Here is an 18,816-nt window from a genome sequence, read left to right on the forward strand (position 1 = left end):
AAGTGAAGTCAGCAATAACTAGCTTTGCTAATTGTTCATTTATACAGTGAAGTGATACGGCCTTCGAAGGACCGGTGTCGTCTAATCTCGTTATAAGTACGGGCGTAGAAAGGACACGCGTGAAGCTTTACAAGTACATAATTTATTATCTAAAGATGTTACGAAATAGCCACATTGGAAACCTTGTATTAGAATAACCTTAGGCTCGACTTAAATTACCGTCTACGGTCAATTCTTCTTCTATTTGTTATAGCGTTATATGTTATATGGTTTGTATTATAGCATCTCTCAATGAAGATCTCTGAAGCCGTTATGTACATTGTCATCGCCGTGAAGTGGTCAATTACTGATCTAAAACGGGCAGCTTTACAAGCAAGAGACGGATGCACATCGTGAGACACTAAACAAGCCATTCATCAGGAAAAATAATTCCAATTAAAAATTTCCAGTAATCTCGAGGTACGAACGCGTTTCATTCGACGGCATGATTAAGACACGCGATCGATGACCGTTTGTTAATTAATGTACAACAGATGTAGAGGCATAGTTTCAATCAATTCTAATGCCATACTAAATATATAACGCAGTTCCGTTCAAAACGTACAGCCCAACGACAAATCAAGTGCAGCCATCACCTCGAACTCTACAACACCCGAATTCAAGTAACTTCAAATAATACCGTATGGCGTAACTTCTTAACAGCAAAACAATCACATGCGACAACCGTCGAAACCTGCAATCAACCTTTTCCTCAACAGCCTTCCCCGTATCCCAATATCGACAAAATCTAAAATTAAAACTTAATAACATATATACAGTGATTACACTGTCATAAGGTATTGTGCAGTCTTCTCTCCTTTTTTACCTCTGTCAAATTGTAAACCATCCCCATCATCATCACAAGCAGCATGTGTATCGAACTATAACTGCGTACGCAGCTGGGGTACGGCGGTGTCGTGGTGACGAACGGTGACCTTGTTCGATCGCATCACCGCATCTGAGTCACCGGTATCAGCTGCAGGCAGATTAATAGCATCACAAGCTGTTTCTGCTGTTGAGGCGCACGTTACTGCTGCCCCTAGGATCGTCTGTCTTCATGACCGAGTGGATGTACCTGCAAGGCTTTGCGCGCCCGCGTCCGTTTTTTTGTCCATCTGTGTATGTTAGCTACCGTATATGTTGTTGTTGTTGGCCCTTTTGCTCCACGTTATTCGCTGAGTACAGCGTATAGGCAAGGAACCTAAACTTAGCTTAGCTGAACAAAGGTGACGTCGCCGTCATGTTATATTTGTTGTGGCAGCTCTATTTTGTCGCTCTTATATTCTTCTTGTATTCTAACGCGGTGCGTGTACATAAGCTAACGTATCTTAGACGTTATTTGTATCTTTACTTGTCTGGCCGTCTGTGCGTATGAAGCACCTTCGCGCTTTTGACGGCAACTGTAACAAAGGCGACGGCGCTTGGACTGCTGCAGCAATAGATGGACTCTGAGGTCGAGCGTGGAGAGGAGGGTTCTAGGGCTTTTTTTTTTTTCTTAATTTTTAGCTTCTAGAGCTGGGCGTGTTTCTTGACGCGCGATATGATGCGATCCGGATATCTGAGCTTTGCCTTGTTAATCCTATTTCTGTATTGAACCAAAAACGGGGATGAAATATGTATCATACAGTTAGACAAATCCATGGGGCTTTGAAGGGGCCAGTATTCGGTTTTTATTTCTATCATAGTTTCGTCGGTTCTAAAACTATGTTTTAGCGAAACAAGCTGAAACCCGAGGAGGTACGGATAATTAAGTGAGTTGTATTTTTGTAGGAGCTGATAGTACTTTAGGTCCTGATATTTTTATTTGCTTACAAAATAAACGATTCTTCTGTGGCGCGAATTACGCACATACAGAAATCAAGCGGATAAACGAGGCTACAAGGTAAACTAGTAAATCTTATTAAATTAAGCACGTAGACAGACTCAACAACCAATCGAGTATTTTTTGCCAGATAAATGAATTTGTCGTTCATCTGTGCTATAGCTTCATACATGTGTATCATATACATGTCTAGTTCTTATCTGTAAGACACCTGGACAGATTGTGATTTGGCTCGCATGCTGACGTTATTCAGTCTTGTGTGTGCACGTTTGTTAGTTACCGAGGGCGTTTGGCCGTGGGTGCCATTACTTAGCCAATTACTGCATATACCTGGTACCTGGTAATGTGTGCATATAGAGTTTCACTTGTTAATAACTCGGCCTATCAAAATGGAGGCGATAGCTACCTTCAGCGGTAGACACATTATAGGAAAAGCACAAAAAGAAGGTAGGCGTCTACCCCTGCAGTGTCTAACGTTATGGAACAAATGTTCTGCATCTTATTTATCCAGTGTAATAGTATCAGTAATATATTTCTGTCAATTATTATTGTCAATGTTAAATTCAGTTTTGAGACAGACAGAGTCACAATTCTCGTCTGTCATCAGTAGTAAAAGAACAGACACCCAATGAACGCTGGACGTTCATCACCCGCCAGAGTTATGGATCCAACAAGGAGACAATTTCAATTGGTACGCGATCGACAGCCAGGTTTCAAAACCGCTGCTTTGCGCTAGCTGCGATTGCTGACGCGTCCATTAGCCCTGTCTGTGTTTCTTGCTATATATATATATTTATATATACATATATATATATATATAGCATGGATGATTAACTACAATAATATAACCTGTATCTAATTGTCTGTGCAAGTAGACGAATTATAATATGACGTTGTAGAGACACAATGTCACGAATATGGTGCTGGTTGGATACCTTGGAAAAATCGAACATTGACTGAATAACTTTTGTGGCGAAGTTTATGGCATGGGCTATTAATATTGATGATCAAGATCGCTAATTACTTCAGAGAGGCAATAGTGTTCGGCTGGCGGCATAGATATTTTTTCTAAATCATATCGCAGTAAAAGCTAGTTGAATGTTCTGTAAGATAGGGATATCTGTTCGTTTTCCCCGAACCGCTTGTTTAAGCTTTGCCATCGACATATACTGCTCGACAATGATGATTAAATAAGGAAACAATTAAAGTAGTATTTTTAATTGTAGGAAACAAGGCTTCAAAGTCTCTAAGGTTCCGACGGTAATGCGCCTGTCTGTCTGTCTGTCCGTTGAGTCCGGAACCGCTCGTTCGAGTCCCATTCCTAATCCACGTAGCTCTTCTATCTAAAGGTTAAGAAAGCTACAAGTCAGCAAATTCCAGAGTACCTGCTAGCGAGATTCAGTCTCCCTCACGATGCGTGAGGACGACAATGATGAAATATATCAATTTAGTACGGTATCTAGTTCTAGAGCATTCGATAGAGCACGGGCTTGCGCAGAATGGACTTGTTTCGAAATTGGAAAATGTTTACCAAAAGCCTTCACTAGTTATTACATTCAAAAACTCTTTAAATTCTGACCAAGTTATGCCAAAAAAGGTCAGCCCGAGCAAATGTGTAAACCCACTATGAGAACAATGATTATCAAATCATGAACAAATGAAGGTACTTCTTCTTCTTCAATTTGTGCTTATTAATGAGTTGATTTATAAAAAAAAAATAATAATAATAATAACTTTTCCAAAATCAAAGCAGGTGAAAAATTCCTAATTACCCTCGGTTGAGCTGGTTCAGAGCGTAAGAATCGCATGTCACCGAACTTTCTAATTATCATTTCCTAATTCCACAGGTATACCCCAATAGGATACTCCTCACGTGCTCATCAAGTTGCCTTAGATATTATATAATAGAGTGCTATATATAGAGAGGCCCGTATGTTCCAACACGGTAATTAAAATAAAGATTTACTTCTTTCAAAGATAGAATTCTCTGTACTACCAGAGCCATTGCTGAACTGGGGGAAAACTGTTATCTACTAAATATAACACTCTGTAAACTTCATCGGTCAGAAACTCGGCCTGATGCTTTAGATTACCTGAAACATTTATTTTATACACACAAACAAACTGCTCTTAACAGGATTGTACAAAACGCCGTGGAACGTCGAAGAACAATAAAGGCCAACAACATTAGCTGGCTATTTACAGATAGCAGATGTCTAAATAAACGTTGCTATCTTGAAATGGTAATTGATTTATACCCTTTATTAAATTAATTAGACTAGCGCCAAACGAACACCTGCTGACGATGGTTTCATATATGATATTTGACAAATGTATTTATCATAGCCCGTGAGTGAAAGCCGCTTAGCTAGGAATTGATTCAGTATAAAATGTATGATAGCTCCTAAAACCTACGAGACGATTTTCTCTTATGTTACTGTGAAAAACGATACTAGACACGAGAAACCGTTAACGCCTAACGCATTTTTATGATTTAGACCTGTATACAGTAACGGTCTATTTTGTATTAAGGCAAAGGTTTGCATCACGCGTGTTCCAATGTATTAAAGCTATTCGAATTTGGCTTCCGTAGCCGTGTTGCAGGGCGACTGATCGTATGTTCCAAAATGAACGAAAAATTACGCCAGAGCATTGTATCACGCAAGCAACAAGCCACCTCAAAAATGAAACAAAAACTTTTCCTAGGGATACTTGAAATATTAAGCAGTGCTTTATTGCTGTCGGACGACCTATTGAAAACCCAAAATCTGAAAATCTGCAGGTTAAAAATACATACCTTCTAATGAAGAGAAATAGGCATTTTTACCAGTGCCAAATTGGGTTCGAAACAGATGCATTCAGGGTTATATAAGAGACAATATCAACTTGCTTACTTTAAGTTTGTCTCAACGCTTAGTCTTCTCCGTGTTTCTAGTGAGCCTCTGCGAATATTGGCACGTGACGACTGGCATACATAAGTCTTAGTGAGCTCTGTGAGTGAATGGATTAGAAAGCAAGGTGTCGCTGTTAAGACCTAAGCAGCAATCGTTATTACCTCATACGAATGATACCAGTCAGATCATTTAAAAATTAGATCAGCTATGTATACCGTTATATATGCTATTACGACCGAAGAGCTGAACTAAATTAATTACATATTAAACTCAAACAGAGTTTCATAAAATGCTATAATATATGGTCAGCTAGCAAACGATAATCACTAGAATCTCAAGACTAGGTCCATAGTTTATGCGACCATGAAGGCTCGAAGTGCAAAGCTGAGTAAGAATTTGCCTCAAACGTACCATCGTCCTCTCTAGCGATTTCACACAATAGTTATGGTTGCTATATGTTCCTCGAATAGGCTGTAACTACGCATCGGGTTGTCCGTATCTGGTCGAAACAAAACTTCAAGCTGATCAGTATGCAGTCAACTTAAGCTACCCTATATTACTATAAACTCTACTGTGCAAAATACGGACAGTATTTGACGGCCCAATACAAATTTCCTCCTGTATCCACCTGTGCGGTGCAGATGAATGAAAGGGGTAAACGGCTTAGATAATTCATCAACAGGGAGTGCACGCACAAAACCGTCGCACGATCAATGGCCGCGAACAGTGTTGCCGCTGGACATTGTTATTAGCCATTGTTATGTACACATAGCACACCTTCTAACTAGCGCAATATATAGATACACACAACATAGAACTATGGGCTTAGTCGTATTGTTGTTAGATAATGCCATTGAGACCTTGGAACTGCGACTAAGAGGCCCTATAGCGATTGTATTTACTACTCGTAATCTTTAGCGACCTGCACGGCGTTGCCATTTGTTTGTTTTTTCATTTCATGCCACGTCACACGGTGACCTGCATTTCTTGTTTCCAAGTTAGTAACAATATTAGTGATTCACCTTTAATTTGGACAGAGAATTCAATGGGACTGGCTCGGCTTCCTTCTGCATTTTCTAGGTACTGAATACAGCGATCGACAGGAAATGCTATAGACGCTTTTATGGGCCGCCACGATCAAGACCACGTGTGTACGGCGCCGCGTCGGCTATCGGTTTGTACACCTCCTAGAGGACCATTAAAAAAATGAGTTTCCTAGATTGTACAGAGTTTGCACATCTTAAATCGATTCCATGTGAAATATGCCTGCAAAGCACTGCTGCTTTAACAAGTAGTGATCCGTTACTAGTAGTCTTTTAGCGTTGCTTCGAGAACTACCAATAGAACGATTCCATAAACTTATGCGTAAACAGTAATTTAGCATTGTGTTAAATAGCGCCGCGGAGACAACAAAGTTGAGTAGAAAGTTAGACGTTCATATGCGCGGAAAAATATTCGTATCTTCACATCAATGAGCCGCTTATTTCTTTACCTCTATCGAAGGCTTATGGTACTTATCACGCCTAAAGATGCATAACTAGTCATGTTTGCTCAAAATTGGTTTCCGGCAGTTGGTCACCAATCCGAGCTACTACCATATAGCCAAGAAATCAAAGAACATAACGACAGTCCATTAAATTGGTAAATATCTCTTTGGAAGAATCTTTCCTCAACGTTGGCCGACCTTGTTCGTGTTCATTCACTTGTTATTATCATATTTTCTCAGCTCATATTCATAGCTGAACAAAAGCCAAGATCAATCTTCACGCGAAATCTATGGGGGACTCGTTTCTCCAGACGAACGACGCGCTCACTGATCGATAGTTGGCGTTATGTGTGAAATCACAAAATTAAGACAGAATAAGACGTTGATATGTATTGTAAGGCAACTTTTGCGGATTAAGTCTGTTGCCCTTGACCAAGGCCAGTTTATTTTCAATTTGAAAAATATTTACTTGTCTATGTAATATATGTAAGAGGATGTGTAACGCATTAAACAATTCCACAAGGACAGCTTATTCAGCTTTGTCCAGTAATCAGCCTCGCATCAATGTTATGGAAAGGGTTCAAAATAAGAAAGTTTTCGTTTCAGATTTTGCAGTGTGTGTTTGCTGGTCTATCAAATTAAATACAGTGACATAAACAGTATAAGATATAATTTATATATCATATTGAAAAGCTGCTGCCTATTAGGTGTTTCGGCTGTAGTTCTTCGAGGACAGCAAGGTTCCTTTGACCTTTGATTTAATAACCTGTTAACGAAATATTTAGATGATGGATCCTTATTTTAGGCAAATGTACAGTGAAAAGATTAGCGTACTTGCACATGAGAGGTGCATTATTTTCAAAATGAGAATTCGTTTGCGTATGCTAAAATTTGGGATTCTTCAAGTACTAGTTGCAACAATGAAACAATGAGGGTCTTTTTACCAGAGTTCAAAGCAGATTCATATTTGCAGACCTTTTTCATCCGGTCATAGTCCCAGTTTCTATAACAAGTCATCACACACGGATCTGACTGAATGCGTCAAGTAGTTACATAAAATCTACCCAAACGTATGCTAACATTGTTGTTCGGACTATTGAGCTAGAACCATTGAGGTCTGAATAACGTAAGTCGATTGATTAATGGCGCTCGCTTCCAGTAAGTAACTACAGCCTCCGTAATATTTATGATGAAAATAATTGTTTAACAGTAGATATACAGGAATTATCGAATGGTTACAATTATTGATGATTTGAAATTGTGAAATTTTTTTTTCAAAGAGCCATTTCTTGTTCTTGAAAGCCTAAATGATATGTCGTATTGAGCACGCATACTGTGGTTCCAGTCAGACAGAATTGTCATCTATTGTTATGGGTATGAGCGCTGGACCATTTTTCGCAAAATTTTTGGCGCATGGAGCAATGGTGGATTTCCGCGTAACACGTAGGTGCTATACCTGAGATATTTGTGTGGTATTAAACAATCTAAACGATTTATAATATTTGAAATGTGCTTCTTCTAGGATACCGAAGAGAAGCGCGAAGGGCGCTTCTTTGACGAAATAGGCTGATCTGACGAGCATGATTAGCTAGCATGATATGCAAGTAATGAGAGGAAAGTACCTTCTTCATTTATTTTGAAAAACGTCGAACTGTACAAACTAGAGGCTACAAAGTAGTAAAAGCTACAAAGCGTTTTGGTAGGGTTAACATTGACATACTAATAGTAACCTTGCCAGTACTATGTTGAATTGAAGGCGAAAATTTCTGTGTATGAGCAGATAATATGATTTTAATTATATACTCTTGACCTTCTTAATGAATTGACAACGGATCTGTTTTGGTTAAGGTCCAATTATAGATTACAAGAAACAAATGTGACCTTTTGATATCGAATTTTCGCACCGTACTGTTGCTAGTATTTGTTATTATATAGCATTATTTTGCTAGTAGTGAGTAGATCTGAGTTAATCACTAGCGCATAGCAGCAACAAGAATACGATAATGTACAATAATAAATTAGTGGTACAAGCGTAAAAAAGTACGTCTACTGAAACGTCTGATCACCCAGAAGATAAGCAAACTAATTAGTTTCAGAAACAGTTTCCTGATACAAACTAACCTGTGAAACCGGGATTAACGATAATACGCTAATTAGGCGGTTAGCGAACGGGTGGTGCTCAATAGTTTACCTAGCGGAACTAGACATGAGCCCGCTGCCGCGTCTTAAACATGTAAATGAGCATTATGATATTTTCAATATATTTTTTTATATTATTGTTCTGATGGCTATTAATTATTCGTATATAAGGCCCACAATTACTTTAGTCGGCTAAACGGTTCGTTGTATCAGCAACTCAAATGAATAACTCGTCTATACAAAGGCGTGGTACTAACGATACTCATACAAATATCGAAAACCATTGTATAAGTACAATTGATGGTGAAATATATCGAACACCATGGCTGTTTTTGCATTACTACTGGATTCACTAGTGATAAAGGCAGCAGCTAAAGGAAGAAAAAAACGTACATTTTTGTGCCTCAAAATCGTTAGACAGATAAATGATACAAATGGCAAATAACTATGCTTATATGTGCAGAGTTGTACACTAACTGGTTATCGAGAAAAACAGGGAGTGCTTTTTTCACCTCTAATAAATGCGTGTCAGTGCTTGACGGCTATCTACGATAATCAGACCTAAGAGTTCTTCGAAGCTTAGCTTAGCATAAACATGCAAGTAATAGTTGCAGATTGGTAGTTACGACCAACTGCAGTGCCTGAGCTTCAACAATGAGTATTAAAAAGAGGAATCATGAAAAAAGTAAAACAACTCAAATGTTCGGCTTCTATAAAAGTTTGGTAAAAAAAAAAGTTACGGGAGAACAGTTAGCAGTATTTTACTTTGACTCAGCTCATTCCAAACCAATTTAATGAGTTAAGAATCTTTTTGTCACCAGACAGAAGAGGTGGACAGAACAATGGTTTTCGGTTAAGTGCTGTCCTGGAGAACCGCAAAGCTACTACAGGCTGTTGTAGACCACCTTGCAAGCACTGCGCTCTATACGATGATCGGCTCTGAGGAGGCGCTGAAGACATTTGATGCATTTTAACGGACTGTGCACAGTGGCTTTAGATGATGGTCATGAGCCGTCGGAGCTTCGGTGAAACACAACTTCAATGAGGCCGCTTCACCCTGCACCTGTAGCTCGTCGTTCACCTTATCCGCTTTTGAGCGCCACGCAGATTACAAACAGGATAACGGCAATAGACGGTCGCGTGCAAAAAGCCTCAACAAACCGCGAAGTGCTTCTTTTATGCTAACATATATTGGTGGTCCTCTTAAGAACGATAGGAGCAATATTTTAAACTAAACGCAAAAAACATTATGCTGGCAATCGGTAATGTTGTAGAGAAGTGCCTAGATGAAAGGTTGTTGCTGCAGTAATCAGGCAATAAGAGAGAACCTTTCAAGCTGTTTCCCGTCCACTGTTACGAATAAAAAAATACGGAAGAAAGATCTAGGTATATTCTTCAAGTAATTAAAAAAAAAGAAAAAAGATTTCCGCCAAGAAATAGCATGTGCGAGCCAGTGACGTGTGTTGCCAGTACAGCACTTGCGAACAAAGCATTGAAGTCTTTAGAGGTTGTTGGAATTTCCGCATTCTTATGTAGCAAACCGGCCTTCTACTGGCCGTGATTCCAAAAAACGATAGTATATAGTTCAAGCTCTCAAAAGACTGTTTTAATATATTCATAGTTCACGTAATGCAGAAGCAGAGGTTTACTTGTAATGAAAAGCCAGTATATTCAAAAGCAAATGTCGGCAAAAGTGAGCACTTTCTCTGAGGTCCACCTTGGCTGGAGCTGTGATTATTAAGCATTCGCACGAATCAAATTTGTATATTACAGAATGTCACTTTATGGCACTTTATGACGCTGACCTTATCGACAAGTGAGCAGTTATCCTCTCCGTTTGCCACGAGACGCCGAGATCTTCTTGTTGACGTTGATTATTGCTGGATGTTATTGTGCAGAGAGTTCTCACGCCGAGCCAGCGGCGTAAGAACTCTCTGCACAATAACAAAAGGTTAGGTGCTTTTTTACGATGTTTTAAAGTACATATGAGCTCACTAACAGACGTTCCTTGGAATACATACGGAACAGCATATTAGAAGCACCTCTGCCATTTTGAATGGTGTTTTTCTAATTAAAACTGCTATTGTTTCACTTAGATTATACTTAAAACGATTAAACCATGAAGATCTTGTTGCTGTTGCCGTTGCATACATGTTTATTTGAACTAAATCCTATGTCATATGCACGCATTGCGTCACAAGCTACTCGGTTTATATTAATTCAAGTTAATTGTAAAACTAAATAATTTTTATTTTTGTATGACGGGTATAAGAGATACTTCCAGTAAAAACATATGTTATTAGTTACATGGTTCAATTTTTAATTTATTAAAAATATCGGCTTGGTGACAGTAGGAAGCCAATCTTCCGCAGCAGCACAAATTCTACGAATAGAGTTTTCAATTTTTCGAGTTTTCCGTCTGCTATTGCCATTAGGCATTCCATCAGATGGCTTGCTTCCAGCACAAAACGAGGTGTGTCTACCTCTGGGTTTGCAACGTGTTACCAATATCAACAAACAAATAAGTTAATCTGTAAGCTATCTCGAGAACCTGTGCATAGATCTACTTACCTTGGCATGGCATTCAAAACAGTATAATTTTCAAGGTTGAGATTCACGCAAACTTTATTTGACAAACAAAGGTGCTTTGTGAATACTAAATGACCATTTATTTTAAGCATGTATAACTGTCCTTGCAGCGAGTGTTATGATAATATGCAGAACCTAAATGCACTGCCTGATTGTTCCATTTAATACAACATATGACTATAATATGAGTAGCTAGGACAAACGGTTCCGCTGTTGTGGCAGAAGTTGAATTCTTAAGTTCTACAGAGATTAAATAAATACCTGTCACATTATCATAAGCTAGTTTATTAAAATCCAGCCAGGCAATAATACCGATGATTGTTAATTGATCATAGATTTGGCACTAAATGCGTACTCATTATAATGTTGCTCAGGCGGTATGCTGTAAGTTGAAATTTTAACAAGAAGAAAAGTTAACAGGGGATAATTAGGATGTGAGGATATATAAGTGTAATATAAGAAAAAAAAACTTTTACGAAAAATCAACGTTTTGTTACTGCAGGATCATTATAGAGTCGTACGACCCTATTGATGAGTAGAAAAATGCGTGAAACACGCACTGAAGCTAACGCCGGAGCTAGCGCCGTGCGTATCTCCAATATCAAGTAACAATCGCCACTTGACCTGTGCCGTAGCGAGTCTTACCACGCATCGGCCGTTGTTTGCAAATTATGGATACACTCAGTTTGAAATACTTCATTTTTTGTTATGTAGGCTGAACAATGTACTATATTCATTTTTAGAAAATTATATGGTTTCTCTTGCTAAGACCTTGCATAGAACCTTGCATATATATATTGATCAGCTTCTTTGGTTGACGTATCTGTTTCTTGTTAGTAAACGCTGACCCAGCATCACTGCTTCTCAATGACGGTCATAGTTTCCTATAGCATACGTCTCGGAATATTTTTTTTTCGAAATGTCAAAATTCATGATTGGTTAACCGAGAAGAAGAAAAGGAACTTATTTTTATCAAGTTTTAAACCAGTTTTAAGCTCAAATCTTAAATAATCATTTACTCACAAATTTCATAAGCACTTTGGCCACAGCAGAAACAATGTCAGCACCTACTTAGTAGTATTCAGACAGTAACTGCGATTAGATGTACTGAAGCACACACAGAAAAAGACGGCTATAGACACGACAAAGGAGTAGCGAATAAAAAACAATATTTTTGCTATTCAGAATATAGCCACATCCAAAGATAACGATGTGCAAGTTACGTTTTTCTACGTACGGTTTCGAAACGTCCCAATGAGTTTAGCAAAAAAAATAATACTTCTGATCATGAGCTGGGGCGTGAGACATCCAAAGCTGAACGCTGTGTCAAAAATCTGCTCTTCGTGACTTGAGAAAAATAGCTTCGCTCATTCATTAAGTAACGGCTTCCGTATTACTGATCATCACCAATTCAAGATCAAACTGCAACCTACACGATCTTCAGTTACGTATATATATATATACATACACAAATATATATATATATATTAGTATACTTGTGTATTTTATTAGATCGGTGTTAGTTTCGGAGCCATGATGACGGCCACTTCGTTCGTTATCCAAATTGTCTTTTCGATTAAAAAACTCGCTTTGATTATTCTCACGTTTTTGGCGCTCCATAGGTTCCAATTTTAGCCGCCTGGCAATCTCAGCCTCGAAATCTGTGTTAACCTGGGGCCGAAGATTTTTTTGTGAACTGCCAGCAGAAGTTCCACTGCAGGAGTCCGAGTCACTACAAAGACTAATTTTGGGGTATGGTGATTGGGAATCTGTTATCTGGGTGACCATTTTTTGTGGCTTGAGTATGAAGATGCGGGCTGGACAAGTTTCTTGTTTTCCAACTAAATAGTTATTTTGAGTGGATCGGTCTTTTTTCGAGGAAGTCTCATTATCACAACTTACATCGTTATCGGAATCAACTCTCTGAGGCCGTGGCTCATTTGAAGCAATATATTGTGAAGGCTGTTGTTTTGTTGTGCTTGCCTTGCGTTCCTTTGCATCAGGCTTATCACTATACAAGTTGCTTTCACTATCTTTGGATGTTATCACCGAAAGTACTTCCTGAGTGCTTCGTATCTTTGGAACTAAAACTGTCTTCTCTTTCATCGGAGATTTCGTTATTAAATATTGATTGTGCCGTCGTAAAATGGTGGCGGCATACTGTCTTTCGGAATCCGAGTCTGAGAAATACTGTTTTTCCCCATCCGACTTTGAGAAATAACTATTGTCCTGAGTAGACGTAATGGTATCCATCGGCGTGACAAAGCTGCATTTCTCTGTGGAATTCGGCGTAACTACAGGGTATTCATCTTCTTCCTCACTCGAACTTTCTTGATCGTTCATGTACAATTGACTACACGAAACTTTGAAGATTTTCTGCTGGCTGTATGTAAAAAAGCCGATGATATCTTCGTCTGACCATTCGCCTTCCATCAAAGTTGCTAAAGTACTGCGAACCTCACCGAGACTAATGCTGTTAGAGACGGACGCTAAGATTTTACTTTGTAGATGCCGGCACACATTAGCGGGATTCTGCAGAGATCGGAATTTGGCATTTTTCTCCATTGTGTTTGAAATATAGGGTCTTGAAACGACGGTTATTATTGTAACGGGTGCGCAATTAGCTTAACAAAGTGCAGATAGTCATTTAATGAAAGATGATATCTTTTCAATTAAGCAGAAAGATAAGGCCGGTGCTTTTTTACTGTCTTAATTGACAATCGACTACCGTTGTCATATGTTAAGCGTGCACCGGATCCGCCAGTATAACACATTTCAGTTGCGGCCACCTGCAGACATATGAATAATTCAGACTTTTAAATTTCTCTCTAGCTTGGCCTGGTATGGGATTGTAAAAAAAGTGCTATTTCAATATGTTCATTGTCGTAAACGATACAGTTGAATCACTACTGTTTATTACAATTTATATTATGTTATGTAATAACTTATACCACTATTCAGCTGTTTTTGTTTCCTTCTGAGCGGTTTTAAGGTGTTGATTTCCCTCTAAATAAACCTACAGAGACGACAACTGGGAGATCGCGTTATCCAAGTTCAGGTTTCTAACAGCATGTCAGGAGTTACCATACTGAACATGGCTGTGAATGCTCGCATAGTTGCGGATATAAATAAATAGTCAAATAATTAATTCCTTAATATATATAAATACATATTCAGCTCAATGACTCAGCAATAATTTCCGATAAGTTGACTACCAATTATTTTTAGTGATGGTATTGAGTTCATGTAATTTTTAATTTAAAAATTTTAGCGACAAAAAAGTACCTTCTAAATATTTCTAATTGCATTTTTAGTATTTGAGTCATATGGGTAAGACCACGCCCTTTCAAATATTTTACCCATTTTTAGTTATACGTAATTCAGAACCTTTTTCGTTATGATGTTCAGCTCGTTACAGCCACCAGGGAGTACCACGCTGGATACTATTTCGGTCGTCAGCGATCTATTGTCACGGGCTGTGCTACGCCTATTAGGGCTGTAGTTTGACCATATAGCGACTACCTTGTATATTTTAGAACCATGATACCGGCTGCCCAAATAGTGCAAAGTATCGAGTGCCAACCTGAAATGACGCTGACATATTACTAAACGCAAGGGCCATATTTGACAAAATACGTTATGCAACATTTATACAAAGCTAACGTAATAAAGCAAATGAAATATATATGGACACAGAATTCACTTTCTTAACTTTTTTTCGTTACTAGCAAACTATAGCAGTAATTCAGTCCAATTGAGAGGTGGAATAACGCACTTGATGCACCAATTTCCATTTCAATATATAAGGCAAGATAAATTAGAATTCAAAGGTTGCCGCTACACGTCCAACAAATTTTGAATAGCTATGAAATACAAATGTTTTTCTGTAAAAAATTAAGTGACATGTTTTTTTCATACGCATGAAGGTTAGCTTATCAAAAAAACTCAATAAGTTATTTCACAAACGTCGACTGTTTTTTGTCCACCACATGTCTATTGGCTCCTCTCACCTTAAAGATTGCAGGAGCATTTGTTGATCGTTTTATTTTAAAAGTTAAATCTTTTTATTTATAATTCATTTGACAAATGACATGCACTTTAATTTCCGGACCACCTGATTTTCTCACAAAATAAAGTGGCGCAATTGATCTGTTTATAGTTATGTTGTGAGAAAGGGTATATCGACCCGAGACAAACCTAAGCTTCCCCAATAACGCGCGCCTTTTAAATTTGAATCTACGATCGTATTATACTAAAAAGAAAATAAAGTTACAGCTGTTTTGACTTGCATGCAAACTGATACTCCATAATAACTTAACATAATGTACTGATTGTCAGCTAGAAAAAAAACGGTGATTCAATTTACAATAAATCTCGAAATGCAATTTGGTATATACCAAGAATACATTTTAATTATTTTATCCAAAGCGAATTATACAACATACAAATAAATACGCAGTGTATCTCAGTTATAGAAAATGCCCATAATAGAAAACTATTGTATACACAAAGTCTGTGCATTCGTCCAGGTTTCGAAAAAGAACGACGGTTCAGTCTCAATAAGATAATATTAACAATTTAACAACAAAACACGAAAAGTTGCCACTTCTATATCTGTTTTATTGTAAAATCGATAAAATTATTAGTTGTGTCAAGAAGGATCTAAAAACAATTATGAACTTGAAGAAGTTAGCGTTTCTTAAGAAGTTTCTTCAAGCGTAAAAATAAGGAATTATAAAGTCAACTAATATTATACAAAATGTAATTCCATCGTGACATAGCATATCATTTTTTGGAAAGTTTCACGTATGTAAATTACCATTAATACCAGGTTCAGATCAGGCTGCTAATTGGCCGTTTCGAAGTTATGATAAAGAACTGAAACAGAGTAATGTTTATATATTCTTTGAAGGTTATTAGGCACTGTATGTTGATAATAAGTTTGTGTATCTCTATTGGGCATTCTCCATTTTTCTTTGTACTTTCTAATTAAAAATGAAACATAAGGAACTCATTTTAATTTGCTTTAGGGGAAATTATAAGTTTAGTAAGCTAATTTACAGGTGGTTTGGTGCGTGTCACTCTTCTAATGCGTATTTAGCATTTCTGCAAGCCCCCTGAAGCATTCACCTACTTCGTGAATAAAAGATCTACTTTAAATTCTCAACAAACTTCAAATATTTATTATGTATTGTGGGCTAGTTGAGCATGCGTTATAAATTAAAAGCATCATTCACCCTGTGACATTTTTAATTGTTTATTGCTTTATTTAATCACATTTGCCAAGTAGTGTGCATTGTTAACGGTGTTTGAATAGACGACAGGCGCTTCTTTAAATGATAGTGGGTTAGAGGAAGTCGCTGAGTTGGACACATTTCCCAATACCGCATCGTGAATAGCGAATCTATCCATTTGTTGAACTAGCATGTTAAATGTCCAAGTTCATTTTAATGGGACAAATCAGTGCCGAGTGGCAGAGGTTTTATTCTTCTGAAACCAAATCTCTCTTTAAATTATCTACTGTAAGGTAAAAGTAAGGATGTAGTGTTTGGTCCGTTAAAACCCTGACGGCAAATGCCAGTACTGACTAGGTGGAGCTCTGCAGTAGATGTAGGTAACTAGTTGGAGAAAACACAGAGATTAAAATAAATAATATATATTAAAAACAGTAAAAGTGTAAAAGGTGTCATAGTTATAGAGCGGTATTTTTATATTCCTTCATTTTGAAAATAGTTATTCCTGTCCATCGTCATTCAGGTTTAACTTAGCCGAGGTCTTGTTAAAGGTACGTTTATTATTATTATTATTATTATATATATATATATATATATATATTATTTTATTTTGTTTTTTATTCTTTATATTTAATTTAGTTGAAGTGGTAACACGGCAGAGGTGCTTTCCTAATTTAGCTCACAAATGCCTACGTGGGTTGGCGAAGACCTTCAACTAGTGCATCTAAATCGATCTTAAACGAGTCTAAGGTTTTCAAATCTTAGATAATAATAGGTGACAAGTTTGCCAATTAAAATTCATAAATTTAACACTAACCTCACCGTTACTACTCGTGCTAGTGACTTAATTCAGTTAATCGTTTTGTTAGCTGCTAATTAGGTAATGTTCCTAATATCAACAGACAAATAAGTTCCTTTCTAAGCTATCTCGGAGACCTGTGCATAGATCTGCTTACCTTATACTTACATAGCATTCAAAACAGTATAATTTTCAAGGTTGAGATTTAAGCAAACTTCCTTGCTTCATAGGATATTTGACAAACAAAGAGTGTTTTGTGAGTTCTAAATGACCATTTATTTTAAGCACGTATAACTGCCCAGAACCTAAATGCACTGCCTGATTGTTGCATCTAATATAGCATATGATTGTAATAGGGGTAGCTAAGACAAACGGTTCCGGTGTTGTGGTAGAAGTTAAGTTCTTAAGTTCCACAGAAACTAGATATCTTTCACATTATGGTAAGCTATTTTATTAAAATAGGCAACAACACCGATGACCGTTAACTGATATAAACGAACATGCGGCATTTATCTAAGTATCATAGATTTTTCACTGAATACTTACTCTAATTATAATGTTGCTTAGGCGCTATGTTGTAAGTTGAAGCTTTTTTCAAGAAGAAATGTTAACAGGGGGTAATTAAGATGTGAGTATATGTAAGTGTAATGAAAGTGTATGTGTAAAACTTTTACGAAAGTCAGCGTTTTATTACTGCAGGATCATTATAAAGTCGTACAACCCTCTTGATGATTCGAAAAATGCGTGAGACGCGCATTGAAGCTCATATCGGAGTTAGCACCGTGCGTATCTCCAATATCGAGTAACAATCGCCACTTGACCTGTGCCGTAGCGAGTCTTACCACGCATCGGCCGTTGTTTGTAAACAATGGATACACTCAAGTTGAAATACTTCATTTTTCGTTATATAGGCTGAACAATATACTATATTCATTTTTAGAAAAAATATATAATTTTTCTTGCTAAAACTTTGCATAGAACTTTGCATATATATATTGGTCAGCTTCTTTGGTTGACGTATCTGCTTCTTATTGGTAAACGCTGACCTAGCATCATTGCTTCTGAATGACAATCATAGTTTCCTATAGCATATGTCTCGAACTGCTATCTTTCGAAATATTAAAATTCATGATTGGTTAACCGAGAAGAAGGAAAAGAACTTATTTTTATCGGGAACTATTTTAAACCCGGTTAAGCTTAAATCTGAAATAATTATTTACTCAAAAATTAACTAAACATCTATACAAAAAAAAGCACTTTAATTACAGCAGAAACAATGCCAGCACCTACTTAGTAGTATCTAGACAGTAACTGGGATTATACGTACTGAAGCATACGCAGAAAAAGATGGCTATAGGCACGACAACAGAGAAGTGAACAAAAAACAATATTTTTGCCGTTTAGAATATAACGATGTGCAAGTTTTTCTACATACGATTTCGAAACGTCCCAATGGATCTAACAGAAAAAATAACACCACTGATCTTAGTAAAAATTTTATTACTATCATGAGCTGAGGCGCGAGGCATCCAAAGCTGAACGTTGTGTCAAAAAAACTGTTCATCGTGACTCGAAAGAATTCGTTCAGACCTCTTTGCGGATCATTACCGAGTCAAGGCCGAATTGCAATCTACATAATCTTCAATTATCTATATATAATAATAGATTATAGCCAGCACTTAAATTTGTCACTGGTGGACTACTTCTACTCGAGGCGTCGCGCGACCTTAACGTCCTTGATGGCATTGTGTCGACTTCGAAGCTGAAGTCGATGGACTTCGTTTTCAACAGACACCCAGACAAAGCCCACAAAC

General features: G+C 37.5%; 1 protein-coding gene across 4 annotated transcripts; it reads right to left on the reverse strand.

Annotated features, from left to right (window-relative positions):
• Window positions 1-10,978: 10,978 nt before the first annotated feature.
• Window positions 10,979-15,127, reverse strand: LOC111248083 (uncharacterized). 4 transcript variants are annotated; one of them, XM_022799837.2, is made up of 3 exons: window positions 14,980-15,127; window positions 14,357-14,552; window positions 10,979-13,758 (listed from the first exon to the last, which is right to left on the reverse strand). In XM_022799837.2, exon 3 carries the CDS (start codon window positions 13,532-13,534, stop codon window positions 12,410-12,412), a length of 1,125 nt encoding a protein of 374 aa, XP_022655572.1. In that variant the 5' UTR covers window positions 13,535-13,758; window positions 14,357-14,552; window positions 14,980-15,127; the 3' UTR covers window positions 10,979-12,409. The 4 variants fall into 3 exon arrangements, with proteins under 4 accessions (XP_022655572.1, XP_086840116.1, XP_022655573.1 ...); XM_022799838.2 differs by having other exon boundaries at window positions 14,357-14,574; window positions 14,980-15,125; XM_022799841.2 differs by lacking the exon at window positions 14,357-14,552.
• Between the last annotated feature and the right edge of the window lie 3,689 nt (window positions 15,128-18,816).

Source organism: Varroa destructor, unplaced genomic scaffold, assembly GCF_002443255.2.
Source record: "Varroa destructor unplaced genomic scaffold, Vdes_3.0 BEIS01000003.1, whole genome shotgun sequence".
Classification (NCBI taxonomy): Eukaryota; Metazoa; Arthropoda; class Arachnida; order Mesostigmata; family Varroidae; genus Varroa; species Varroa destructor.

Excerpts from the sequence above, each read along its gene's own strand:
- LOC111248083 (XM_022799841.2), bottom strand. The coding sequence starts at position 13,534 with ATGGAGAAAAATGCCAAATTCCGATCTCTGCAGAATCCCGCTAATGTG.